At 41.3% G+C, this 23,004-nt stretch overlaps 1 protein-coding gene across 6 annotated transcripts in view; it reads right to left on the minus strand.

The window, feature by feature from the left end:
* Positions 1–23,004, minus strand: part of MTMR1 (myotubularin related protein 1) — a 57,614-nt gene that overhangs the window by 32,352 nt on the left and 2,258 nt on the right. The window contains exons 2-8 of one of the 6 annotated variants that reach the window (XM_060250085.1): positions 21,041–21,146; positions 13,968–13,991; positions 10,496–10,546; positions 3,594–3,669; positions 1,276–1,370; positions 944–1,051; positions 112–210 (exon numbers count right to left, since the gene is read on the minus strand). In XM_060250085.1, coding sequence (XP_060106068.1) covers positions 112–210; positions 944–1,051; positions 1,276–1,370; positions 3,594–3,669; positions 10,496–10,546; positions 13,968–13,991; positions 21,041–21,146 — 559 coding nt within the window. Of the gene's footprint in view, positions 1–111; positions 211–943; positions 1,052–1,275; positions 1,371–3,593; positions 3,670–10,492; positions 10,547–13,967; positions 13,992–21,040; positions 21,147–23,004 lie in introns of all 6 variants that reach the window. The other 5 variants (XM_060250084.1, XM_060250087.1, XM_060250086.1 and 2 more) reach the window with 5 other exon arrangements.

The raw sequence follows: 23,004 nt of genomic DNA on the forward strand, positions 1-23,004 counted from the left end.
GCCTCAATACTGCCAATAATCAATCAGCAGTCTTAATATTTTCTGCACACTGATTCTCCATGTCTCTTCTCTTCCATCATGAAGGAGAGAACTCAAGAACAGAATACTTACCAGCCCATGAGAAAGAGGAAATGCTCGCGTAATAAGGTTCTGAAAAATCTCCAGTCTATGCTCTTCCTGTTTATAGGCAAACCGCAAATTTCTCATATCCTGTCATATACATAGTTAGACTATTAGTTACATCAAAATGAAAGAGTTTTCAGTGGCTGCTTATATTAAGGAGCCCCTCTTCTTAACCTAGCAAAATTCCATTCTAAACATTGACTACTAAGAATATACTTCAAATGAACAAGCTGCACCATTACATTCAGCAGAGAAGTGAATGAAACAGCTATCACTTGCAGAAGATAAAAGTTATTTTAAAAGGATTGTGTCATGAAAACATACATAAAATTACTGGGGGGAAAAAAGAACTTCATGATGTATGAATGGCAGTGCAAACTGATGTCTCGTTGCCTTCCTAGCTCAAAGAGTTAGATGAGCCAGACTGACCTTAAATGCACTTCACCCACAAAAAACCCTGCAAACACCTGCATTGTATTAAGCATTCAATTAACTGACCCTTTTCTTCTATCAGTATGAATATTCTATGGCATGGAACTAGCTAAGCCAGAAAATTGGTAGGGTTCACAAGGAACAAACAAACAATTCAGGGGTGGCCAACGGTAGCTCTCCAGATGTTTTTTGCCTACAACTCCCATCAGCCCCAGCCAGCATGGCCAATGACTGGGACTAATGGGTGGTATAGGCAAAAAACATCTGGAGAGCTACCATCGGCCACCCCTGAAACAACTGTTTGCCCTCTGATACACAAATTAAAACAGTAAGAATTAAACAGTAAGGAAGAACAATCTGAGTGTGTTTTTTTAAATCAAACCAATACCTTGCAAACAATTTCTATACCACAAGAGTTATCTCCATGGCTCTGCACTCCAATCTTTTCAACCCTATTTATCACTCCAAGAGGAACATCAAGAACAAAATGGGGATCCTAGAATTTGAGGAAAAGTAAACTATTATTCATTGGTAAGAAATATTTAATATATTTATTTATATTTATTTATATTAGGATTTATACCCCGCCCTTCTCACCTAAGTGTCTCAGCAATATATAGTCAATATGAGATTAAATTATACATTTAAGAGTGGAACAATACAAACATAAACAAGAAAAATATGTTGCTTTAAGATGTGCAAAAAGGAAAAAGGACTCACCCTTTCAACATTCTTGAAATACATTTTGAAATCTGTCACTGTCAATGTACCACTGATGGCTCCAATAAATGGACAGATATACATGACATCTTTAGCTGGTAAAAATAAGGCTCTATTAATGCTTATTATCCCTACATAGGATTCTTCTCAACCTACTCAATAAATAATTTCTATTTCCTGAACATTAGGAGTAGTCAAGCAACACAACAATCCAGATAGATTCATAACAGCACCTTTGGATAAAATATCACCCAACAATTTCATTTAGCAATAAGGCACTTCTGAATGTTACAGCAAACAAGGCCTTCGTCTGAGCCAAGGTGGCAAAAATACACTGTTAGGTGCTACCCACTTCTACAAGCAGTGAGAAGTCCAGAGTTTTGTTTCTTTTGGATGAGAGATTACTGGAGTCTTGCAGTATCACTGTAATACTGGTTTTATTTTAAAGTAGAGACTATTTCAAATTTCTGAAACAGGTGGACAGCAATGCATGCTACATAAGGAATCATAGAGAGCAACAGTGAGAATGCAAAGATCACTCATTAAATAGCTAGATCAGGGGTAGCCAAACTTACTTAACATAAGAGCCCCATAGAATAAAGTCAGATGCTCGAGAGCCACAAGATACGAACATCAGATGTTTGAAAGCTGAAAGACGAGGGAGGGAGGGAAGGAAGGAAGGGCTTTGGAATAACTCCTAAATCTGATCTCCCCTCTTAATATCTTTCCCTTCTGCTTCATGCCCACCCCCCATTCCCATGTGCACCCTGCCTTTCATTGTCACCCTAAGGGCATGGCTGTTTTATTTTATTTTAGAGACAGCACGTGCCACTAGAAATGTGCTTTGGATTTGCCATGAACAAGCATTTGTCAAAAAAGTGGGCCACGGATGTAAAACTGTTCACAGACAGCAATTTTCACCAGGCACTGAACCAGATATTGCTGCAAGTCATCAGCCTCAAACTAGTCTCATTAAGACAACTTTACAGGGGTGGGCTAACTATTTTGCATTACTAAACACACTTAGGAAATGTAAGGTGATACACAGCAGTAGTTTTAAAATTCTTTGAACCTACTTGGAACTACTCCACAGAGAAAAACATTCAGTTTTCCCACTCTCTAAACACTGTTCCATGGTGCAAGACATACTATATGTACAGGATTCTCTTACTACTTACACACTTAGATCCACCCAGCACTTTCAGTGTTCAAAGCACACTACATATATTCTTTCAGATACCCCTCTCTTGTTGGCAAGCTTGGCCCCAGCTGCTGAGGGAAGCTACAGAACATGAAGGCCTTTCCTGCTGTACTGTGTCAGCAGTGGAACTCCCTTTCCACAATCAACTGCCTGACACTATTCTTACAAAGTTTCTGATGTGGGTAAAGATATTTCTTTTCTCCTCACAATGCCTTTCATCGATTCCTCTCCTCCTGATTGTTTAATGTGTCTCTTCTATTGGCATCAATAATATAACAATGTAGAGTTTAATTTCTGCTGTTATGGATCCTTTTAATAGTTGGTCTTTTTTAGAAATTTCAATGCAGCTGCTTATCTATTATTGCATTACAGTTGCTGCTGGTCTTTTTAATTGTCATTGAATATCAATATGTTTTATTGCTTTAATTAAACTGAAAGTTGCCTTGGGAGTTAGTCCAGTTGAGAATGTGGGGTATAAATATTAGAGATAAATATTGCCACCACTGTACTGCAGTTGGCAAGATCATGTAGCTAGTTTGTAACAGGTGAGATTTTGAGGTCTTCCTTGTTCAAAACTCACATGCCAAACCATTATGCCACACAATGATTTTTTTTCTAATAACCATTGTTCATATGAGCAGATTCTCCAGATTTCAGCTTACTGGATAACAGAATGTTTTCTCACTTTATCCATCCTAACACTTCCTCACTCATCCACCCTTTCCTTCAACAGATGCTGTACACATGGACCCAATCTGTATTGCCCGCATTCTATTCCAAAGTACTCTCAATATTATCTTACTGAAAAAAAGCAATGGAAGAGAACATACTCAAAGCTGTACAGAAAACACAAGCATCTAAGGATTATACTGAGCACAAGTCAATCTCACGCCTCACTGATTTCTGCACTAATTTGTAATTAAAATTCTTCTCAGATATACTTGCCTCTTGTGCTCCATATCTCAATGGCCCACTCGGGTATGAAGGATTAAGGATCCATTATAAAATCTGACAAACTTTATGTAAAACTTCTAAAAATATACAAAAGCAAATAATTTTCATTTTATGTATAACCACAAATAACAATGCTACCTCAGTCACTCAGTACTTTGCTTACCGATAGCTTTGATTGATTCTCCAGGAAAAAGTGGAGCCTCTTCCATCTGGGCGAGTTTGTTTCCATCCCTCAGTGCCTGGCGAAAAGCCAAAGCTAGAAGTAAATCTCACATTCCATCAGCACAGCTTCAGCACACAATTATAAGATGCTCTTGCTAGGAAGTTACAGGAGGCAATTCCTGTTTTAACATTGTGGGCCAGTGCAGACTTAATCGTAGCGAAGAGATCCTGAACAAGCCATACAATTGTGCACTCCTGCCACCTGGAGCAAATTTCTCCTACCTGCTTTAACTGAAGTGCTTCATCTGGTCATAGCAGTTAAGGAGAACTGGGGTTTGAAAGCAGCTTGGAACCCTGGTTAAGCAAGAATCGTGGTCAGCTTTTAAGCACAGGTTCCATTAACACTGCTGCCAACAAAACCACAGTTGAAGTGGAGATGCAAAGAATGTGCAATCCTGTGGCCTGCCCTGACCTCTTCACTATGGTTAAGCATATACTTGCAATGACTCCATAAAGCATCAGAGACTGCAGAGATGAGATTTGTAGCTAATTATGTATTTACGATATAACCACACAAACACATAAAACATGGATTAGTAGCAAAGCATTTACACAGATACAATAAATATTCCTGTTGTATATGGCACATACAAAGAGCAAGCAAATATTCTGCAAATATTTTGAACAGCATCTCCCAGAGTGTGTTATAGTGTTGCATTTTACAAGAATGGCTGATCAGGAAGAAAGTTTGTTTTTTTAATTTTTTAGCCACTCACTGATGTTTTTGTTTCAGAGATTTAGGCCTAGTTTTAAAACAAGTTTTCAGGAAGGTTCTTAAAAGACAGACTGTCAAATCATTAGGTAAAGAATGCCATTTTTCACTTAGAACACAAGTACAGACAGATCAATAACTGAGCATATTAAAATATATTTAATTACTAATTTTTAGTGGTGACATCAGATGAGAAATGTGTAGAAAAGAGGAGGAAATCCTGCCCCCCAAGCTTTCACCACTATTCTTGATGTTTCAATGGAACTGTAGGCTCCGCACTAACTCTTAGTTCAGTCTTTTAGTCATTAGCCACAACCTGGATTTACCTTAAAAATTTGGAAGGACTGGTCATATTTTATTTATTTATTTTTTATTTATTTATGATTTATATCCCGCCCTTCCCACAAAGATGGCTCAGGGCGGCTCCCAACAGATAATAAAACAAAAATTAAATTAACATTTAAATATATAAGCAGTTAAAACAGTCAAAACATTTAAAACCTTAAAACTATTTTAGTGAAATAAAGGCCCAGGGTATCTGTTTGTTTTGTTTTAGAGAAAAAGAGAGAGAATGGATACTAATTCAGAGCATTTCACAGTAAAATTTACAACTTCATACATACTGGCATAAGTAAAAATCCAGTTAATTTTGTAAGAAACACAGACACTCTCCATGATTTATGGTGAAATTCCGATTTAAAGCAAGGATTACTATTGAACTTTTAATAGTTACCTTCCTGTATTGATTTTGATGGGATATATATCTATTCATTGTTTCTCTTAGTAAGGGTCTATTCCTTGATTTTTTGAAAAGATAAGCAATTTATCACTTTGATGTCAGACATGAAATTACTAATACTACATCTGACATACTATGATTTATGCTACTTATCCTACATTAAGTGATGCAATTAAATTACTGATTCATTAACTGCATATTTAAAATGAAGACTAATAGGATTTTAATAACATCCCCACCCCACTAAATGGTATTCAATTTCACAGGCTTTATTGAAAATATGTGTGCATCATTTGACTCAAACAATTTAACATTATTTTCAAAATTACATATGATTTTTTTTCAAAATTCAAAGAGTAGAGTGTCTTCAAATATTGCCAATATTGGTACTATAATGTTTTAATTTGTTAATGAGCTCATTAATTGGTTGAATGGTAGCTAATCAAACCGTTCTTATTCAACACTAGGGATATTTTATAAACAGAATTCTACATGCTGCAGTGTATTATATATATTATATATAATCTTTCCACTATTCAAACTTTCAAAGTTGTGATCCACATCCACATCCCTAAGAGAACTCAGAAGATCTTTTAAAAGTACATAAACACTCCTTATTAAGGTTGCCACGCCCAGTCTCTGAACCCTAAAGAAATCCAGTCTGATGATTTTGAAAAAACCCTGAGTTTGGCCTATTGTAGGCCCAGCTAGCAGCTTAACTATATGGTCTCGGAAGCTTACATATGTGGTGAAAGTCACATGAAGACTGCAATTCAGTAGAATGCCTGATAAGAAGACAGATTTTTGTTGCAAAATTGATGCCATAATTATAATAAACCTGAATAACAGCAGAACTGACTCTGTTGAACCAAGTAGCCTTGCACACATCTGTGCTTGGTGATAAACAAGCAAGACACAGCTTTAGCGAGAAGTCAGAAAAACGTTTTGGTGCCTTGGGACTGTTCTGCACACTTGACGTACTCCTGATTTTCTTGGGAGTTGATCCACAAGCAGTGGAATAGGTTTGGGTACAGTTCTTCTACACGTCTGCCCTCTCTGCATTTTCATAGTTGTAGAGTCAGTTTATTTTCTTCTGCATATGCCTTCAATAATGAGGATTTTCAAGGGAGAGTGCTATTTTCATCACTGGTGTCATAGTACACAATCTTTTTTTTTTTTAACGGCCCACAAATATCGATATTTAGCTGGAGTGTTGTAACAACAGGCTTAGTACGTCCTCCGAATTCCCAGCTTTCATTTTAAAAGAAGTAATCTCTAGCCCCCTCACAGAGATGCATTTCCCTTACATCTCCATGAGGGCAGGAACTACAGCCTTAGTTGTTTTTCTTTGTCATGAAAGCTGGGAATTCAAAAACATGCTAAGTCCACTGTTAGAATGCTCCAGCAATATATCAGTATTTTAGTGCCATAAAAAAACAAAGACAAAGAAATCACTCATCTTCAGGGTGGGGGTGAGGAGAGGGAATGGTTTGACCACAACAGTCTAGACTCAAAGAGTAGGCTGGAGGTGGATGGGAGTGGGCGGGCAAAGAAACATTATGCATGAGGAAAAAGTCAACTCAGAATCAGCTTCCATTTTAAAAAACTGGGGTGAAAGTAGTCTCAAAAGAACCAGAAAAAAATACAAAGACAAAAAAACCCAAAGTGAAAACTAGTGGCACAAAAATGTGTGTGGAAATCAAACCTTAGGAGTATGAGACCAGAACTAACAACAACAAAAACATGCAGAAAATCCCCCAGTTACAAGAATTCTCTTCTTCTTTTCTTTCTGTCTCAGTTATCAGCAGCCTTTTGTGTCTTCTTAGCTGCAGCTTCTTACAGAGCCTACTGTAAGCTCTTGGAGGATTGGCTACATCGGGGTGTGTGTGTAGCCTAATATGCAAAGAAGTTCCTGCTACAAAAAAGGCTTCTTGATTTCTGGACTCCTGAACTGATACTCTTCAGTTCCAAAGAATTCTTAGGTAAGTCAAGAGGACACAAAGATTTCAGGTTTTCACGGCTGGTAACATCATTAGGGTTTGTAGAATCTTTCGGGCTCAAGTGCCGTGTTCTACTGGAGAAAGTTTTCCTTCCAGACGTTTCGTTCTCAGCTGTGGAGAACATCCTCAGTGGCGTTGCAGCCGGAGCAGGCGCACAGCAGCCAAGAAGGTCAGAGCACCTGCTCCGGCTGCAACGCCACTGAGGATGTTCTTCGCAGCTGAGAAAGAAACGTCTGGAAGGAAAACTTTCTCCAGTAGAACACGGCACTTGAGCCCGAAAGATTCTACAAACCCCAAGAGGACACAGCTTAGCTTTTAATTAATTTATATACTGTATTTATGCTATTGTTTACTGATTTTATTATCTGTTTAATGTTATATCATGATATTATGTCATGCTTTGTAAGCCGCCCTGAGCCTGCCTTGGCGGGGAGGGCAGGGTATAAATAAAATATTATTATTATTATTATTATTAACTAGATGGGTCAGAGGTGATTAGACTACTGCATATCAAATTGCTATGTAACCATTTGCCTTAATGATCACTGTTCAGTGTTATATTTGTCCTCTTGTACTTTTTTGTTCTTTTTTCTTTTGTCTGCTTGTTATTTAAATGTGCCCAGTGAACATTTTAATTCATTTTAATCAAATAACTGAATTTGTATATGTTCCCTTCTGGTCACTATTTAGCTACTGAGATAAATTAGAACCCAGATATTCAACCCTCCTTGTATTAATTTGTTATTTTACTTAATGTATCTAATCATGTATATTTCATAAGCTGCCTTGGGCATTGAAACAAAAAAGACTTTCAAAAGTAGACTGCGAATGGCAAAAATTCAACTGAACATGCCAAGGGTAGGGGTTTTTTGAACATATGAACATATGCAGCTGCCTTATACTGAATCAGACCCTTGGTCCATCAAAATCAGTATTGTCTACTCAGACTGGCAGTGGCTCTCCAAAGTCTCAAGCGGCGGTTTTTCACACCTATTTGCCTGGACCCTTTTTAGTTGGAGATGCCAAGATATTGAACCTGGGACCTTCTGCTTACCAAGCAGATGCTCTACCGCTGAGTCACTGACCTTCCCCTTAGTTCTTTGGATACTGCCTTATATGTTTGAATCAGCAGTATTTTCTTTAAAGGGCTGGACTGTGCAGTTTGTTTACACAGAAATAGTTGTCATACAAGTAGATTTATATTAAAAGCATTAAAATTTGTGACTGCCCACTCTTGCCTGTTTGCACAGATGGAAGACACAGGAGAGCCTCCTGCATGAGAAGTCTACATTACAACAGTGATCTTGCTGGATTCCATGTAAGAGACCAGGAAGGAAAAGTAGACTGTACTCTGTAATACAGATGAGCTACAGCTGCAGTGGGTACAATCAGCCAACTGGCTACTGTTCTGGAAACAAGTGCACTGCTGCAGTGTCACATCATCCCGCACTTAACAAGTTTGGTGACAGCAGCGTGGTCCACATAAGCTGTAAATGCCCAAGGGTCTGTACTAGGGATAAGCACAAACTGAACCAAAATTGCGATTCATGCTAAAAATGGCTGATTTGCGGTTCGTTCAAAACTGGTTCATCTGATCCTGCTGCACCTGAGCACAAACTGGTCTTTTTTTCTTGGCATGTTGTTTGGTTCGTGGTTGGTTTGTTTTCCAGACAGCCCAGTATGATTCTCTAGCCCCCTGAACTTCTAGTCAGTTTCCAGTGAAACTGACTACAAGTGGCAGCTCCACTCTCACCAGCCCCCTGTAGTTCTGGTCAATTTCCAGTGAAACTGTTAGACTGTCTGCTTTGGGGAGCTGTAGCTAGGGCACCTGAATTCCAGTTCACACCAAACTAAGGTAGAGGAGAATCCACTAAAGTATTGCCACAAGTTTGGCATCTCTAGCCTACTTGAGGGCCTTCCCAAACCAAACAAACCAATGAACCATGAATCATTCAGGAAATTGAAAAAAATTAATGAAACTAACCATTGAATTGGGCAACCCAACAAACCATGAAACAAAATGAACCACCATATTTGTGTTCCGTGCTCATCCTTACTCTACTGATTCCTGCCAGGCAATGACAGTCTTCTGCTCTGTACTCATGCTCCTACTGTAAGTCACCTATACTGGGGAAGGAGGGTGTGTATTGCCTGGGTCAAATTCAAGAAATATCTAGGGACTTTGGGGATGGAGTTGGGAGACATAGGGGTGGAGCCAGGAGCAAGGTTGTGACGAGCATAGTTTAACTTGAAGGGACTTCTGGCCATCCCATTTAAAGGGACTGTACACCTTTCCCTCCATTGGAAATAATGAAGGATAGGGGCACCTTCTCTGGGGGCTCACAGAATTGTACCCCCTGGTCCAATCTTTTCGAATCTTGGAGGGTGTTTTGAGAAAAGGCACTGGATGCTATGCTGTAAATTTGGAGCCTCTACCTAAAAAAAAACGGCCCCCCATGCCCCAGATATCCACACATCAATTCTCCATTATACCCTATGGGAATCTGTCTCCAGAGGAATAATGAAGTGCCCAGCAGACATTCCCCCCCTTTCTGATGACCCTGAAGTGGGGGGAGGGCCTCCAAACTGGGGGACACCTTACTCCACTTGGGGATCCCCTGCCTCCTTATGCCTGGGTCACTAGATGACTGAGACACACTGGAGAATATGCCTTGGGATATGCTGGTATCTTTGAAACTGCCTTCAAGTCATAGCTGACTTATGGAAACTCTGAAGATTTTTCAAAGTAAGAAACTAACATAAATGTTTTGCAATTGCTTGCCTCTTTGTAGCAACCCTGAACTTTTGGTGGCCTCCTTTCCAAGTATTCACCATGGCCAAACCCTGCTTAACTTCCAAGATCTGATGAGAACAGGCTAGCCTGGGCCACAAAGATCAGGGGAAACATGGACTACATACAAGAAAAGGATGTTTGCCAGTTCAGGGTACAGCATGTATCCAGCAGCTGACATGACTATACACAAATGAGGTTCAGCACACTGTTAGCTATATACCACTGGAAGGAGCAAGACGGTGGTTAGCACTTTCAGTTCATATTTTCTAAAGAAGCCAACAAAAGTACAATTTACCAGTGTCTGTAATTTCCTCTACAAAAACTGTTTGAAATATGCCTTAATGCACAATACCAGAAAACATTGTGTTCAGTTACCATTAGCTTTAATGGATAATTAGCTGCAATTATGTATCATAAATTCCGAATCCAAAGAAAAGAGAAACTTACAAAAATGTTGTGCATTTCTACATGACCTGAACAACATTTTAAAGGTACTTCTGGATCTTTTTAGGAGAAGATAAGAAAGAGTTTTCACACCTTCACTAACACAGTAACATACTATTTAGTTATGGAACAAAAAGTAAGTAAAACTTGCCACCTGATCAACTTCTGCGTCAGAAGGATAGCCATTGTGTCCATCCTGAATCTCCTGAATAGCATGATGCAGCAGTGGGCAAGCAGAAGCAATAGGGAAAAAACATGCACATAATAGGTGAAAGGACAGAATTTTTTTTAAAGAGACAGTAGATACTTTAACATTAATGTACTTTTTGCATCCTGCTTATATCAAGTACATCAAGCATATATTTTGCACCTGTGAAATCCAGTTTTTAAAATATATATATTTGAAATTAACTGGAACACATGCCTCCCAATCCCTTCTACAGTATGTCCAGATACCAAAGAACATGAAGTATGTACTGTCTTTATGAATCAAGCAATATTTAAAACAGCAAAGACAAAATGTAGAATATAAAGTAGGCCACATGCTTGAAATAACAGAAGAAACTGATTATAGCATACTAGGGTCACACAGAGAGAAATGGAGGGGGAGAGGGAGAGAAAACCATGCAATTACTTGCATAAAACAGTTACATAGTTTCCATCCACAAAGTTTAGTTGTCTTATCAGAAGACGTGTCCATTAACACAATATCATCAGCAAAATACTTCAGGATTAGGCTGTAAACCATTTCTGCTACTATGCTTCTTAAACTTTTGTGATTTGAAACGATTTTCCAAGAGTGCTAGCTGGGTCACAAGAATGCCATTTGCTACAATATTCAAAGGTTGAATTTCTGTGCACTCATCCAGTTTCTGTCTCCATTTGCAAAGGATCCCTCTAAAATCTCTGCAACAAAGTGAAAGATCGCTGGAATCCATGAGAGGTTTGTTTTGCTACTTCTGCTGAGTGAGGGTCAGCTGGTTATCAGCTTCCATGACAAGCCTATCTTCATCCCAGGTAAGTGCCAGATAACAAATGTGAAGGAGGAGAAATTATTAATGGAAAAAGCATTACACATTGCTCAGGCTGCAAAATGAAAGTCATAGGCACAGTTTTCTTGGGATATCCTTTTTCAGACAATATGTGTACACTGAATGCATGGGAGGGAGTATGAGAGAAGAGAGTGAAACTATGGCAGTAGGCCTATAGTGCAGACTGTCAAGAAAGACTCTTTATACATACGAAGTGGAAGGTTTCTTCATGCAACTGGGGATCCTCTTTTTTTTTTTGCAGAGCCTACATGTGTGCTTGTATTTTCATCACAACACTGCTCTTCACCATCCCCGACAATTTACACAGATTGATGGCCTCAAAAAGGCTTACACAGATCCAGAAAATTTCTGTCATATAGAGTTATACCATTTCATTTTGACCCCAGGATTCTCTGAAAGGCAGCTTATTTCCACTATTCTTGATGAAGAAGAAGGCCCAACAAGGCCAGACACTTAGCAAGAAGTTATAATGCACTTCTGAACTGTGGCATTTCTGGCCAATTAACTGTGGCATTTCTAATTCTAGCTTGCTACTAAAGTGCAAACACAACATAACAAACAGCTGGCAAGGTGACTTCTTACTGGACCAGCTTATTGTTGATTGAGACTGCAGAAGTTCCACATGGCTTTCTCCCCCGCAATAATTCATATTACACAACAAAGCAGTATTCAGTTGACCTTAAAAAAGCCAATAGAATTTCAGATTATAAATGTTCCCCACATTTTTACTATCATAAAGAACAGGTCTTCAAAACACATCTTCCACATGTCAGAAATGCTGCTCAGGAGAACAGATGACATTTGCATTGTATTCCCAGATAAGAAAGAAATTCCCAGATGAGAAAATGACAATTTGAGGAATCAGATGCAGAGATGCAGAAGAAAAGGCTGAAGCTGTGCAAACTGTAAAAGAACTATGTCCTAAAACTTAAGAACTTCAAGATACACATATTCAGCATCTGGGGTCAAGAAAAGCAGGGAAGATCCATGACCATCAGCTACTTCTCCTGACAGATCATAGCAGCCTTTCTGTGTATTGGAAAACTTTTTAATCTTGTCCATTTAATCCGCTAATGTATAATGCTTTGTGCATCACCATTATTAAACAGATAGAAGTCCCTTAGTAAAAAGAAAGCAACCAGTTTTCCTTTTTTGTGGAAGAGTTTAACTCAGGATTTGCTTTCCAATTCTCAGTTTGCTAGCACCATACATTGGCTGGAAGCAAGTTTGTTCTGTATTATAAGAGTTCCACAGATCTTTGAAAGCATAACAACTTGGTGTGACTTTTTTTTAAAGCATTAAAACACAGAGGCAACATGAATACATTCGCCTTGTGGAACAGATAAAATAATATCAAACAAGAGGACAAAACTGTAGCTTCAGCGTGAAAGCAGAGTGACAGAGAGAATGAGCTAAGAAAATTCCTTGGCTTGAACATCAAATCTGCCAAAAACTTATTATGTGGCCTTTGCCATGTCTCTTTTAGCCTCAAGACACACACTCAACCTGTAATATGGGGACAATAACACAAGGTTGTTGTAAAGATCACAAGATAAGGTATATGAATTGCTCTAAATGTTTGTAAGTGCTATACAAATAAATGTCCATCGTCATCTTCATGTGATAGAAACTTATGCTAGCCTTCCAAGGATAGTTTCAGAAGCTACTAACTCACAAGAATTCTTAGCAGACCCCCAGGTAGTCATTTCTGATATCCTGATGGCCAGAAAAGGGGGAGGGGGTCACATCTGCAATCTACCTGGCTACTTGGAGATGAGCTTCACTTATCACAGGCAACCAGGCCAATAGCCAGTTACATTCTTCTAAGCTCAGTCTTGGTACCCTGGGAAAAGGGAGTAACATTTTAGCACGGAGAAAATATGTGTACGCTGTTGTCCTTGGAACCAGTTTTTTTAAGTCATCAGTCCTTCTACAGTCTTTGCTGATTTGAAACTGAAGGCAGCAAATACTGTACACGAAGCTTTCGTAACTAGAATGAACACCGGAAGACACTTTTTAACAAACTGAGAACAGATATAAAGGTCGCTGCAGTGGTCCTTAACTTGAGCCCAGATTTGAATTTTGCATTAAGCTTCCAAGCAATTATGGCAACATGTGTATAAGCAAATACATGATTTGAAATCTTATTTACTTAGGTCAGACTAAGACTTACTGCTTTTTTCTTAAGTTTCTCCTTCTAATATCTTTAGCACATACAGTGCATTAAGGTTCCTAATACAGTACTCTGCAGGCCAAAGCATGTAGGCATCAGTTGAGAGGGCTCATTTTGTCAAAATTAATGTAATGAAACTTAAGTTAGTCCCAAGCATTTCTAGCATAACTTAAATACAATGCTCTTTCACACACTGGCTTATATTGCTCATGAAAATGTAAAGTACATAAAACATTTCTATAGCAAACAAGCTGCTGCGCTGCATAGCAAGATGGCCCAACTCATTTAAAGCAATCATTAATGAAGTAGAAAAGAACACTGAGGCACACTGAGTTCTCAACACAGCACAAAAACACGAACAGGTAAGAGGCTGGTTTGCCAGTAGCCACATTTAGTCTTACCCTTATAGTAGGCCTCCTGTATACCTGTTAGTTAAAATACAGATATTATCCAACAAATCATGTATTCAAATCTAAAATCAGGCAGCACCACCCATTGCCTGCTGCTTTACCTCCCCATGTTCTAGAAGTGTTTTAATGAGCATGATACTATTTATATGATCACACTTCCTAAGATTAAAGTGGAGGGAGTCAAGAGTCCCTAAGCTTTCAGGGACTCTATCTCATTTTCAACGTTCTTCTGCCTCCCTCATTAATTCATTGATGGGCAAAGTCAATCAAGACACTAAAGGACAAATTACTTTGTCAGTGTACAGTGTAATTATGATTGTGCTACCATTTATCTGAATTTTTAACAGGAAAAATAACAGCAGAAGTGAAAACACAAGTTTGGACTATGGCAATAACATGCAACTATTTTCATTGCTTCTGCACAAAAGGTTATTGCTAACCATAGGAAGCAAGTCTGTAACATTAAGATAATTTACAACCTGAGCAAACAACAGCTCTCTGATTCAGCATATATAAGGCACTCTATGCATCAGTTCTATTGAAATAAACAGGGCTTAAATGATTTCCTAAATTAATCTGTTATGATATTTAATTATGATACTTTCCCAATAGTTAACAGGTGTGAAACTGCAAGTCACGGTTTCTTCATTTTTGTCATATTTTAAATCAAAGAAGCAGACTTTTTTTCAAGCTACCCTAATACAGAAACAGCCATTTGAATTTGCAGAGCATATTTTATACCCATATTTGGGGCAAGAGAGAGCCAAAAGAAGGTGGGCCTCAAGAGAGTATGACAGTGATATAAAGAACCATAGGAAGCAACTACAAACAAATACAGTATTCCAGCACTAGCACCTTCACACCTGGAGGGGTTGTACTAGCAGAGGATCATCTACTTACTCATTAATAAACTCAAAAAGGCTATGCTAGTTAAGAATGGTCTTTTGCTTCCCTACATACAACCTTAAAATGTCCCACAGTACAAAGAGAGTAGGCATATGAACCTTTATTTTTCATTGCTGTCAAAAGGGTAAAACCAGAGGTTAAAGTTGTTTACTACACTTTAAAACACAAGTGGGTAACATGTAGCCTATCTACCTACACAAGGTCTTGCTACATTTTTGGCAGTAATATCTGCCATCAAGTATTAAACTTAACACTGGGAAGGGAGAGGAGAGGTCACCTATCAAATGGCTCAGTCAGCTAAAGGTGCCAACAATGGCTAAGCCAAGAAACAGCAGATATTAAAGTAAAGCCACTCTGCTCTTGAGAATTATATTTTGAACTCCCAGGCACATTTAATTCCAAGCTTTAACTTGGATTCTAAAGTTACAGTATAACAAATAGCTGTATTGACAAATTTGCCACAATACTTTATAAAAGACTGCTACCTGATTAACAGGCAATTTGCTGCCATGCATTACAGGAGAGCATGTTTTTCCTGGGCACACTATATTGAATACGTCTACATAAAGGAGTATGTTTAAAGAGACCATGATCAAACATGCCTCCATGGATCCATCTTCAAATACTGGTGGAAAATTACCTACATGTACAAGAGTTTAAGCAGTGTGATAGTTTTAGAAGAGAATCCACCTCTTCTTGAACACCAAAACAAACTACTGTACATGAACAAGTTAGGGGAGCTTTCTGAAACTGCTTAGCAGAAGAAAAGGATGAACTTTTTTTCTTGCAATCTATGACATTTGAGGATTCAAATTAAACAGCAGTTTTATATGTTGAAGGGCACTCCAAAACCATATAAATACTGATGTAAGATTTTCAAATATAAAATATTATCATCTTTACCTTTCTTTTGTTAACTCTTTTGTTAGAATTTTTAAATCATTTTTTTATTATTTGTAACAACATGCTGCACCAATGGCATTTGTTGCCAGTTAGAACACAAAGAAGCTATAGTAATGCTAGTGATAACTGTTGGTTTTGTAAGAAATCAGGAACAGACTTCCCCTGGCAGGGGAAAATATTTTGGAATGGGGTAATTACATCAGACAGTGGCTTTTCAATGCAAGGTAAACAATACTACTGAACATACCGTATTTTTTGCACCATGGTATATTACTGAACTATGTAGTCTCAATCCCTAAATAAAACCAGATTGTTTTACATCTACTGATGATTGCAAGACTTGTCTTTGCAAAAACACAGAAGTCAAATCATAGACTAATAGCTGGAGATTGGTTGATTAAAGTAAAAGACTTGTTTAAACTGTTAAAATGAACTTTATTGCAAAAACATCAAGATGCTCAAAGAAAAATTAGATTATAGGACAATGTAATCTCAAAGACAAAAAATAGATATAATGAAGTTGGAGAAGGGATAAAAACAGGTTGCTTACCTGTAACTGATGATCTTCGAGTGGTCATCTGTGCATTCACACTGATGGGATATAGTGCGCCTACACCAATCCCTATCGGTACTTCAAAGCCTAAGAAAAAGGATTTTCGCGACCATCCCACCGGGCATGCGCAGTTCTCCACCGCGCATGCCGATTGGGACAGGCACGAGGATCCCGCCAGTTCCTTCTGATTGCTGTAAGCTCAAGAGAACTGACAGCAGAGGGGAAGGAGGGCGGGTAGTGTGAATGCACAGATGACCACTTGAAGATCATCAGTTACAGGTAAGCAACCTGTTTATCTTCTTTGTGGCCTCTGTGCTTCACAATGATGGGAGACTAGCAAGCCCTAAGACCTACCTGGAGGTGGGTGCTGGACAGTGCTCAGAAAATCGCTGCTTGCAGCACTGCAATGCCTACTGCGGCAAGTTGGTGCCTCCTAATGTCCAGAGTGCAGTGTCGCACAAAGGGGTGAGGCGTAGCCCACGTGGCTGCTTGGCAGACTTCCTGTAGGGGCACTGCCTTGAGGAACGTTGTAGATGATGCCACCATCCTGGTGGAGTGCGCTCGCACAGGTCCTGGCAGAGGTCTTTTAGCTAGCAAGTAGCAAGTCCGTATGGCCTCAACAATCCACTTCGATAAGCACTGGGAGGAAATGCCCTGTCCGAGCAAGCTGGAAGCATAGGAGACAAAAAGCGAGGTGGATCTCCTGGACCCCTTGGTACGATGGAGGTAAAAGGAGAGCGCCCTTTGGTCTTCTAGTGTATGCAAGCAGCACTCATCCCCAGTCGTAGGATTAGGAAAAAAGGTGGGCAGATTGATGTCTGCAGACAGGTGGAATTCTGACACCACCTTAGGAAGAAAGTCCAGGTCGGGAATCAGGCGAACCCTGCTGTCCAAGAATGAGATATGAGGTGGGTCACAGTGAAGAGCCTTAAGCTCCCCACCCTCCTGGAGGAGGTGATTGCAACAAGGAAGGCAATCTTCCACGCCAGGAGATGAGGAGAGGAATTCATCATAGGTTCAAAAGGAGGCAGAGTGAGGCAATACAGCACCAGTGAGAGGTCCAAGGGGGGAGCCGGGCGTCTATGCACTGGTATGAGGCGGGCAAGGCCCCTCAGAAACTTCTTGACCGACGGATGGGCAAAAACTGACACGCTATCAACAAAGTCGTGAGTGGCTGAGATCGCTGCCAGGTAGACACGAAGTGAAGAGAGGGCAAGACCTCTGTCCAATAGAGCAAGGAGGAAGTTAAATACCAGCAGCAGGGGTGTGTCCTGTAGGGAGGCTGGTAGTGTGGCCTTATGGTTCAAGAAGGCTCTCCACTTGCCCTCATATGAGCATCTAGTCGTAGGATGTCCACTATTTAGGAGAACGTGGTCCATTCATTCTTGGATGGACATCAACGTAGCCACCACACCGTGAGTTTCAGGTGTGGAATGTTGTGGTGCAGGAGGCGACCTCCGTGAGCCACCAATAGATCCAGATCCTGGGAACTGATGGAAGTTCTGGGCAGACAACCGAAGGAGGACCGGGAACCAGGGTTGCCGTGGCCACCAGGGGGCGATTAGGATCCCTGTGGGTCTCTGTGCTCGGGCCTTGGCAACCACCCTGGTCAGCAAAGGAGAGGAGGGGGGGGGGAAGGAAGAGGTGCTTCCCTTCCCACAGATAAAGGAGGCTGTCCCCTAGGGATAGGGGATCGTGACCTCCCCTGAAGCAGAAGTTTGGACATTTCGCATTGCACCTAATCGCAAAAGCATCTATGTCCGGACAACCCCACTCTTTGAAGAGGGGACTGAGGTACTTCCAGTTGAGCTCCCACTCGTGGAAGATGGAACTCCCCCTGCTCAAGGCGTCTGCAGTGATGTTCTGAATGCCTGGAAGATGTGTCATCACCGGATGGATATCCAAGCGAAGGCAGTCCTCCGAAATGTCACTGGCCAGCTGGCAGAGAGTTCGGGAGACCACCCCCCCCTGCTTGTTCATGTAGTAGAGGGCGGTGGTGTTGTCTGTCAGGAAGGAAACCACACAGCTGTGTAGGAGACAGTGGAAGGAGTACAGGGCGTACCGTATCGCTAGGAGTTCCATGTAGTTGATATGATGACTCCAGAGGTGAGGCTCCCAAGGGCCACAGACACAAAGTCCCTTCAGATGTGCACCCCAGCCCCATAATGAAGCATCTGTCGTCACCACCGCAGATGAAGCTGGCAGTAGGAATGGAGCGCCCCAGAGTAAGTTGAGGCTCTGCTCTCACCACGTCAGGGAGAGTAGGACATGAGCCGGTAATGTCAGACGAGGAGGCCGTTGTATCTGAAGTGCTGAAGCCTCGGCCTGATCTCGGAGATGAGGGCGATCAGCACATCCGACCGCTCCTGAGGGAGGAAGGCTCAGCCAAGGTGAGTGTCCAGAATGGCTCCTATGAACTGCACCCTCAGATGGATGGGACGAGGTGAGATTTCAGCGCATTGACCTGGAGCCCCAGGTCTCTGAGGAGGTGTAGAATAGTGTGGAGATGTGACTGGAGGGTGTTTGCTGCTGGGGCCACTACCAGCCAATCGTCTATATAGGGAAATATTATGATCCCATGAAGGCAGAAGTAGGCGACAATGACTATCATTGTCTTCATAAAGATCCGGCGGGTGGTTGAGATCCCGAAGAGGAGTGAGGTGTATTGGAAGCGTCGGTCCCCAATAGCAAACCGCAGGTACTGCTGGAAGCGGGGGTGTATAGCAATATGGAAGTACGCGTCTTTCAAATCCAGAGTTGCTGCGAGATCAGTAGTGATTGGCAGCGATAAGGAATGGGCCATACACTTAACGAAATCGCCATAGGCCCAGAGGTCTTCAGATGGGGAGACCAGCAACTCCTCTATGGATTGCTATGGCGGGACGGTTCGGTGTTGGGAGTCGGGTGTTGGAGTCCGGTAGAGTTCGGTGTTGGCTAGGATGCTTGGAGTCCAAATCGAGGTTGGAGTGAGAAGAAGCCGAGTCATGTTCTGAGGGCTGCCTGGGTAGTTCTGGAGTCCTCGGTGTTGAGGGTCGGAGTGGAGTCATTGGCGTCGGGACATGCTTAGGCTGCGGAGTGCATAGCTGCTCCGCTAGATGCTTTGCGGGGGGGGGGGGGTGTCTCAAGACTGATGTGGGTCCCTATGGCAAGAATGGCAAGATGCGACCAAGTGCGAGTCCCAATCCAGTGGCGGGCGAAGCATCCATGGAAACCCCGATGACATAGGATACGCTCCATAGAGGTACTGCCATTGCCTCTGGTCTCAGTGCATCGGTGGCGGCAGTAGAAGGGCTCGATCTTCCGGAGCCTTCGGAAGTGGGGCCTCTACTGGTGTACGCGGTCGCCAAGGAAGCAACAAGTAGGCGCTCGCTCCTGCTGATCAGGTTTCAGTGAGGGGCTCGGTTCAGTACTGGAGGACGCAGAGCGAGACGTCTGCTGAGTGAGATCGATCTCGAAGTTCGACAGTTCCTCCTGAGGAAGATGCTATGGGGGGGCCTGCCGAATAAGGGAGGTGAGCAGTTGCAGTGGGGGGACCTTGCTGGGCGCCACCAGCCTGGCTGGGGTGGTGGATTGGCTCGGCCCTTCTTGAGGGCTCTTGGGAGTCTTGTGTTTCTTGTCCTTGTTCCGCTTATGCTCCTTTCCCTCCCTGCATTTTTTGCAGGAGTGGAGGGTTCAGAGGTTGGTGCCAGGGTCGAGCGTTTCCGCACCGACCTGTCGGCGTCGGAGGAAGCCGTGCCAGAAGGGGTCGGCGTGGAAGAGGTCGACGTTGATGCGCGTCCCGAGTCGACTTGGGACTGCATACTGGGGGTGAGTGCTGCTTCCATAAGCGCTGTTTGAAGTCACGTGGAACGATTTTTCCGCGTTTGTCGAGAGAACTTAGCACAATGTGTGCAGGTCTCCGGGTGGTGTACCTCTCCAAGGCAAAGGAGGCAAAGATCGTGGCTGTCAGGGGGAGGGAGTTTGCTGCCACATTTTTTGTAGCGTTTGAAGCACCCTCACAGCTTTTCCATGCGCTCAGGGGGAAAGGGAAAGGTGTCCCTCCCCATCTGGGGAGGAGACAAGCCAGAAAAACTCACGCACTTAAGTGTCCTTGTTTTTCTTGCAGGTTTGGTGGAAGAAAGAGCAAAGTAACTGAAGAAAAGGCAACGAAGGTGAGTACCGACAAAAGACGGTAGAAAGATACTATCTGCGCGGCGGTCAAACAGGAACCTGCGGGATCCTTGTGCCTGTCCCACTGGGCGTGCGCAGTGGAGAATCACACATGCCCGGTGGGACGGGCGCGAAAATCCTTTTTCTTAGGCTTTGAAGTACCGATTGGGATCGGTGCAGGCGCACTATATCCCATCAGTGTGAAGCACAGAGACCACAAAGATTGAATCAAATTAAAATTATACCCAAATGAAACTGTTATAAATTTGTTAGTCATTTCACTGTATGGTTGCTGAAACAGTTTGTACATTTTGCATTATTTTGAAACAGCATTCTATTTTATGCAGTTTATGTAGTGTTATTTATCCCTTCTTTGGCTAGATGTTCTATCATCTTTCTTTTATTGTACTTTATTGTTTGACCTTTTTTAAAAAAGGCAAAACAATACATTTTTAATTTAATGCCGCATTCCTATTCTGCAGTTCCTTTTCTTTGGCAATGAATTATGTGACCATGAATACCTGTATTAAATTAAGAAAATAATAAGACTTACCCGGTACTCTCTGGACACATTGTCTGCAGGCATAGAACCTGAAATCTGACTAGAAATTGTAGCAGCAATGAGTTGCTTACACCATTCAACATGGGATCCTGTAGGGCTGCAAAAACAAAACATTATATCTTATGTAGATGAAGTTTCTCACTTAACAGACTTTTTGTTTACATCCCAATGATACAATCCAAAGAATTGCAACATACTATCAGAGTATTACTTCCCCACCCACTCCATTTCATGCACAGATTCCCTCCTACCACAGCATGCCCCAACATCTGAATACTGAAAATTGATTGCAAAACACATCTCAAAACCATATTATTTCAAACACACTTCAAACCATGACTTCAATTAGTGCTAATTAAATTTTATTTGATTCAGACATCGTAGCAAACTACTGTTACTGCAACCCCCAAAAAACAAATATGGGACTTAGTGCTGCGCGGGGGGGAGAAGCAAATTGGCAACATTATTTTTCACAGCTCAGAAGATCTAAATAATTGATAAACCAAAATCCAAATGCTGTTGCAATATTTTAAAGGAACTAAATGCAACAGGAATTAGAGAATGATTAGAAAACAAATGCAAGTTAGCAAGCTTTTACCTGGCCCCAGTAGCCTTACCGTGTATGCAACCTAGAACTCCTGGAAAGAAAAATTGGGTAAAAACCAAATAAAAATAAATAAGAGATCAGGACCAAGGAATCATTTGGCGGGGGAGGGGGAGCCCTGTTTCGATTGGCCTTCACCGACTAAGGGAAACTGCTAGTGAAACCTATACAATAGCACCAGTATATTAATTTTAATGATTTTATTGATTTTAGAGTTTTAGTAGAATTTTAATTAATGTGTTAATTAGTTATGTTTAAATACCTTGTAAAACTAATGTATTGATTATGTTGTTAGCCGCCCTGAGCCTGCTTCGGCGGGGAGGGCGGGATACAAATAAAAATTGATTGATTGATTGCTTCTGCTGTGGGGATGGTCCTCCAGCAAAGTGTTTTCCTCAACACCAGGAGCTGCTGCTCATGAAAATAACCTAGCAAACAAGGAATGCCCTGTACAGCAGAGGAAGAAGAGTTGGATTTAAACCCCGTCCTTCACTCAGAATGGCTTACTATCACCTTTGCTTCCTCTTCCCACAACAGACACCCTTGAGGGCTGAGAGAGCTCTGAGAGAACTGGTCTTGAGAGAACAGCTCTGAGAGAACTATGACTGACCCAAGATCACCCAGTTGGCTGCATGTGGAAGTGTGATGAATCAAACCTGGTTCTCCAGATTAGAGTCCACTGCTCTTAACTACTATGTCCACAACAAAGATGGGCACAAACAGAAGAAAGGATTAGGATCCAAGTGCATGTTCCTATTATTTATTAATTTTAATGTATTAAAATTGGGCCCAAGGTAATATTCATTGTTTCCCATCAGATTAATCCAGTTGCATGTAAGCACTACTTGGAAATGTCCCACCAATTTCATTTTAAAAGGTTCCGTGTATCTTTTATGCATACATACTTGAAAACAAATTTTATTGAAATAAATATTAACTGCTTCATAGCAAGTGTGCCCAGAACTGGGAAGACTGAGATGGGGAAGGGGTCCAGCCAGCTTTTTTATTCAGTCTCTCTCCTCTTTATTACAACCCCTGTCCACACAACTTTTGTCCATGAAGGTATGATTCCCAGCATAGCCATTTTCCATGGTCAAATGGGACTGTGAGCCTCCTTTTTTCATCAATGAAAAGTCAGGCAATATGAATAGAAGATCTACAGTAGTTCAATTGTCTGGTTGGGAATATGAAATAGATGGCAGGAAAAACAAATAATAGTTTTTAGAGCTAGTGAATCCATGAATTTAAACTGGGTGACCTATGGAGCATTCTCCAACCTCAGAGAGGCTCTTTGTTCTGGAATATCCACTCAGGATAAACATTAAAGCTATTAATTGAAACAGCTAGGGAA

The sequence above is a fragment of the Heteronotia binoei genome, chromosome 11 (assembly GCF_032191835.1).
Source record: "Heteronotia binoei isolate CCM8104 ecotype False Entrance Well chromosome 11, APGP_CSIRO_Hbin_v1, whole genome shotgun sequence".
Lineage (NCBI taxonomy): Eukaryota > Metazoa > Chordata > Lepidosauria > Squamata > Gekkonidae > Heteronotia > Heteronotia binoei.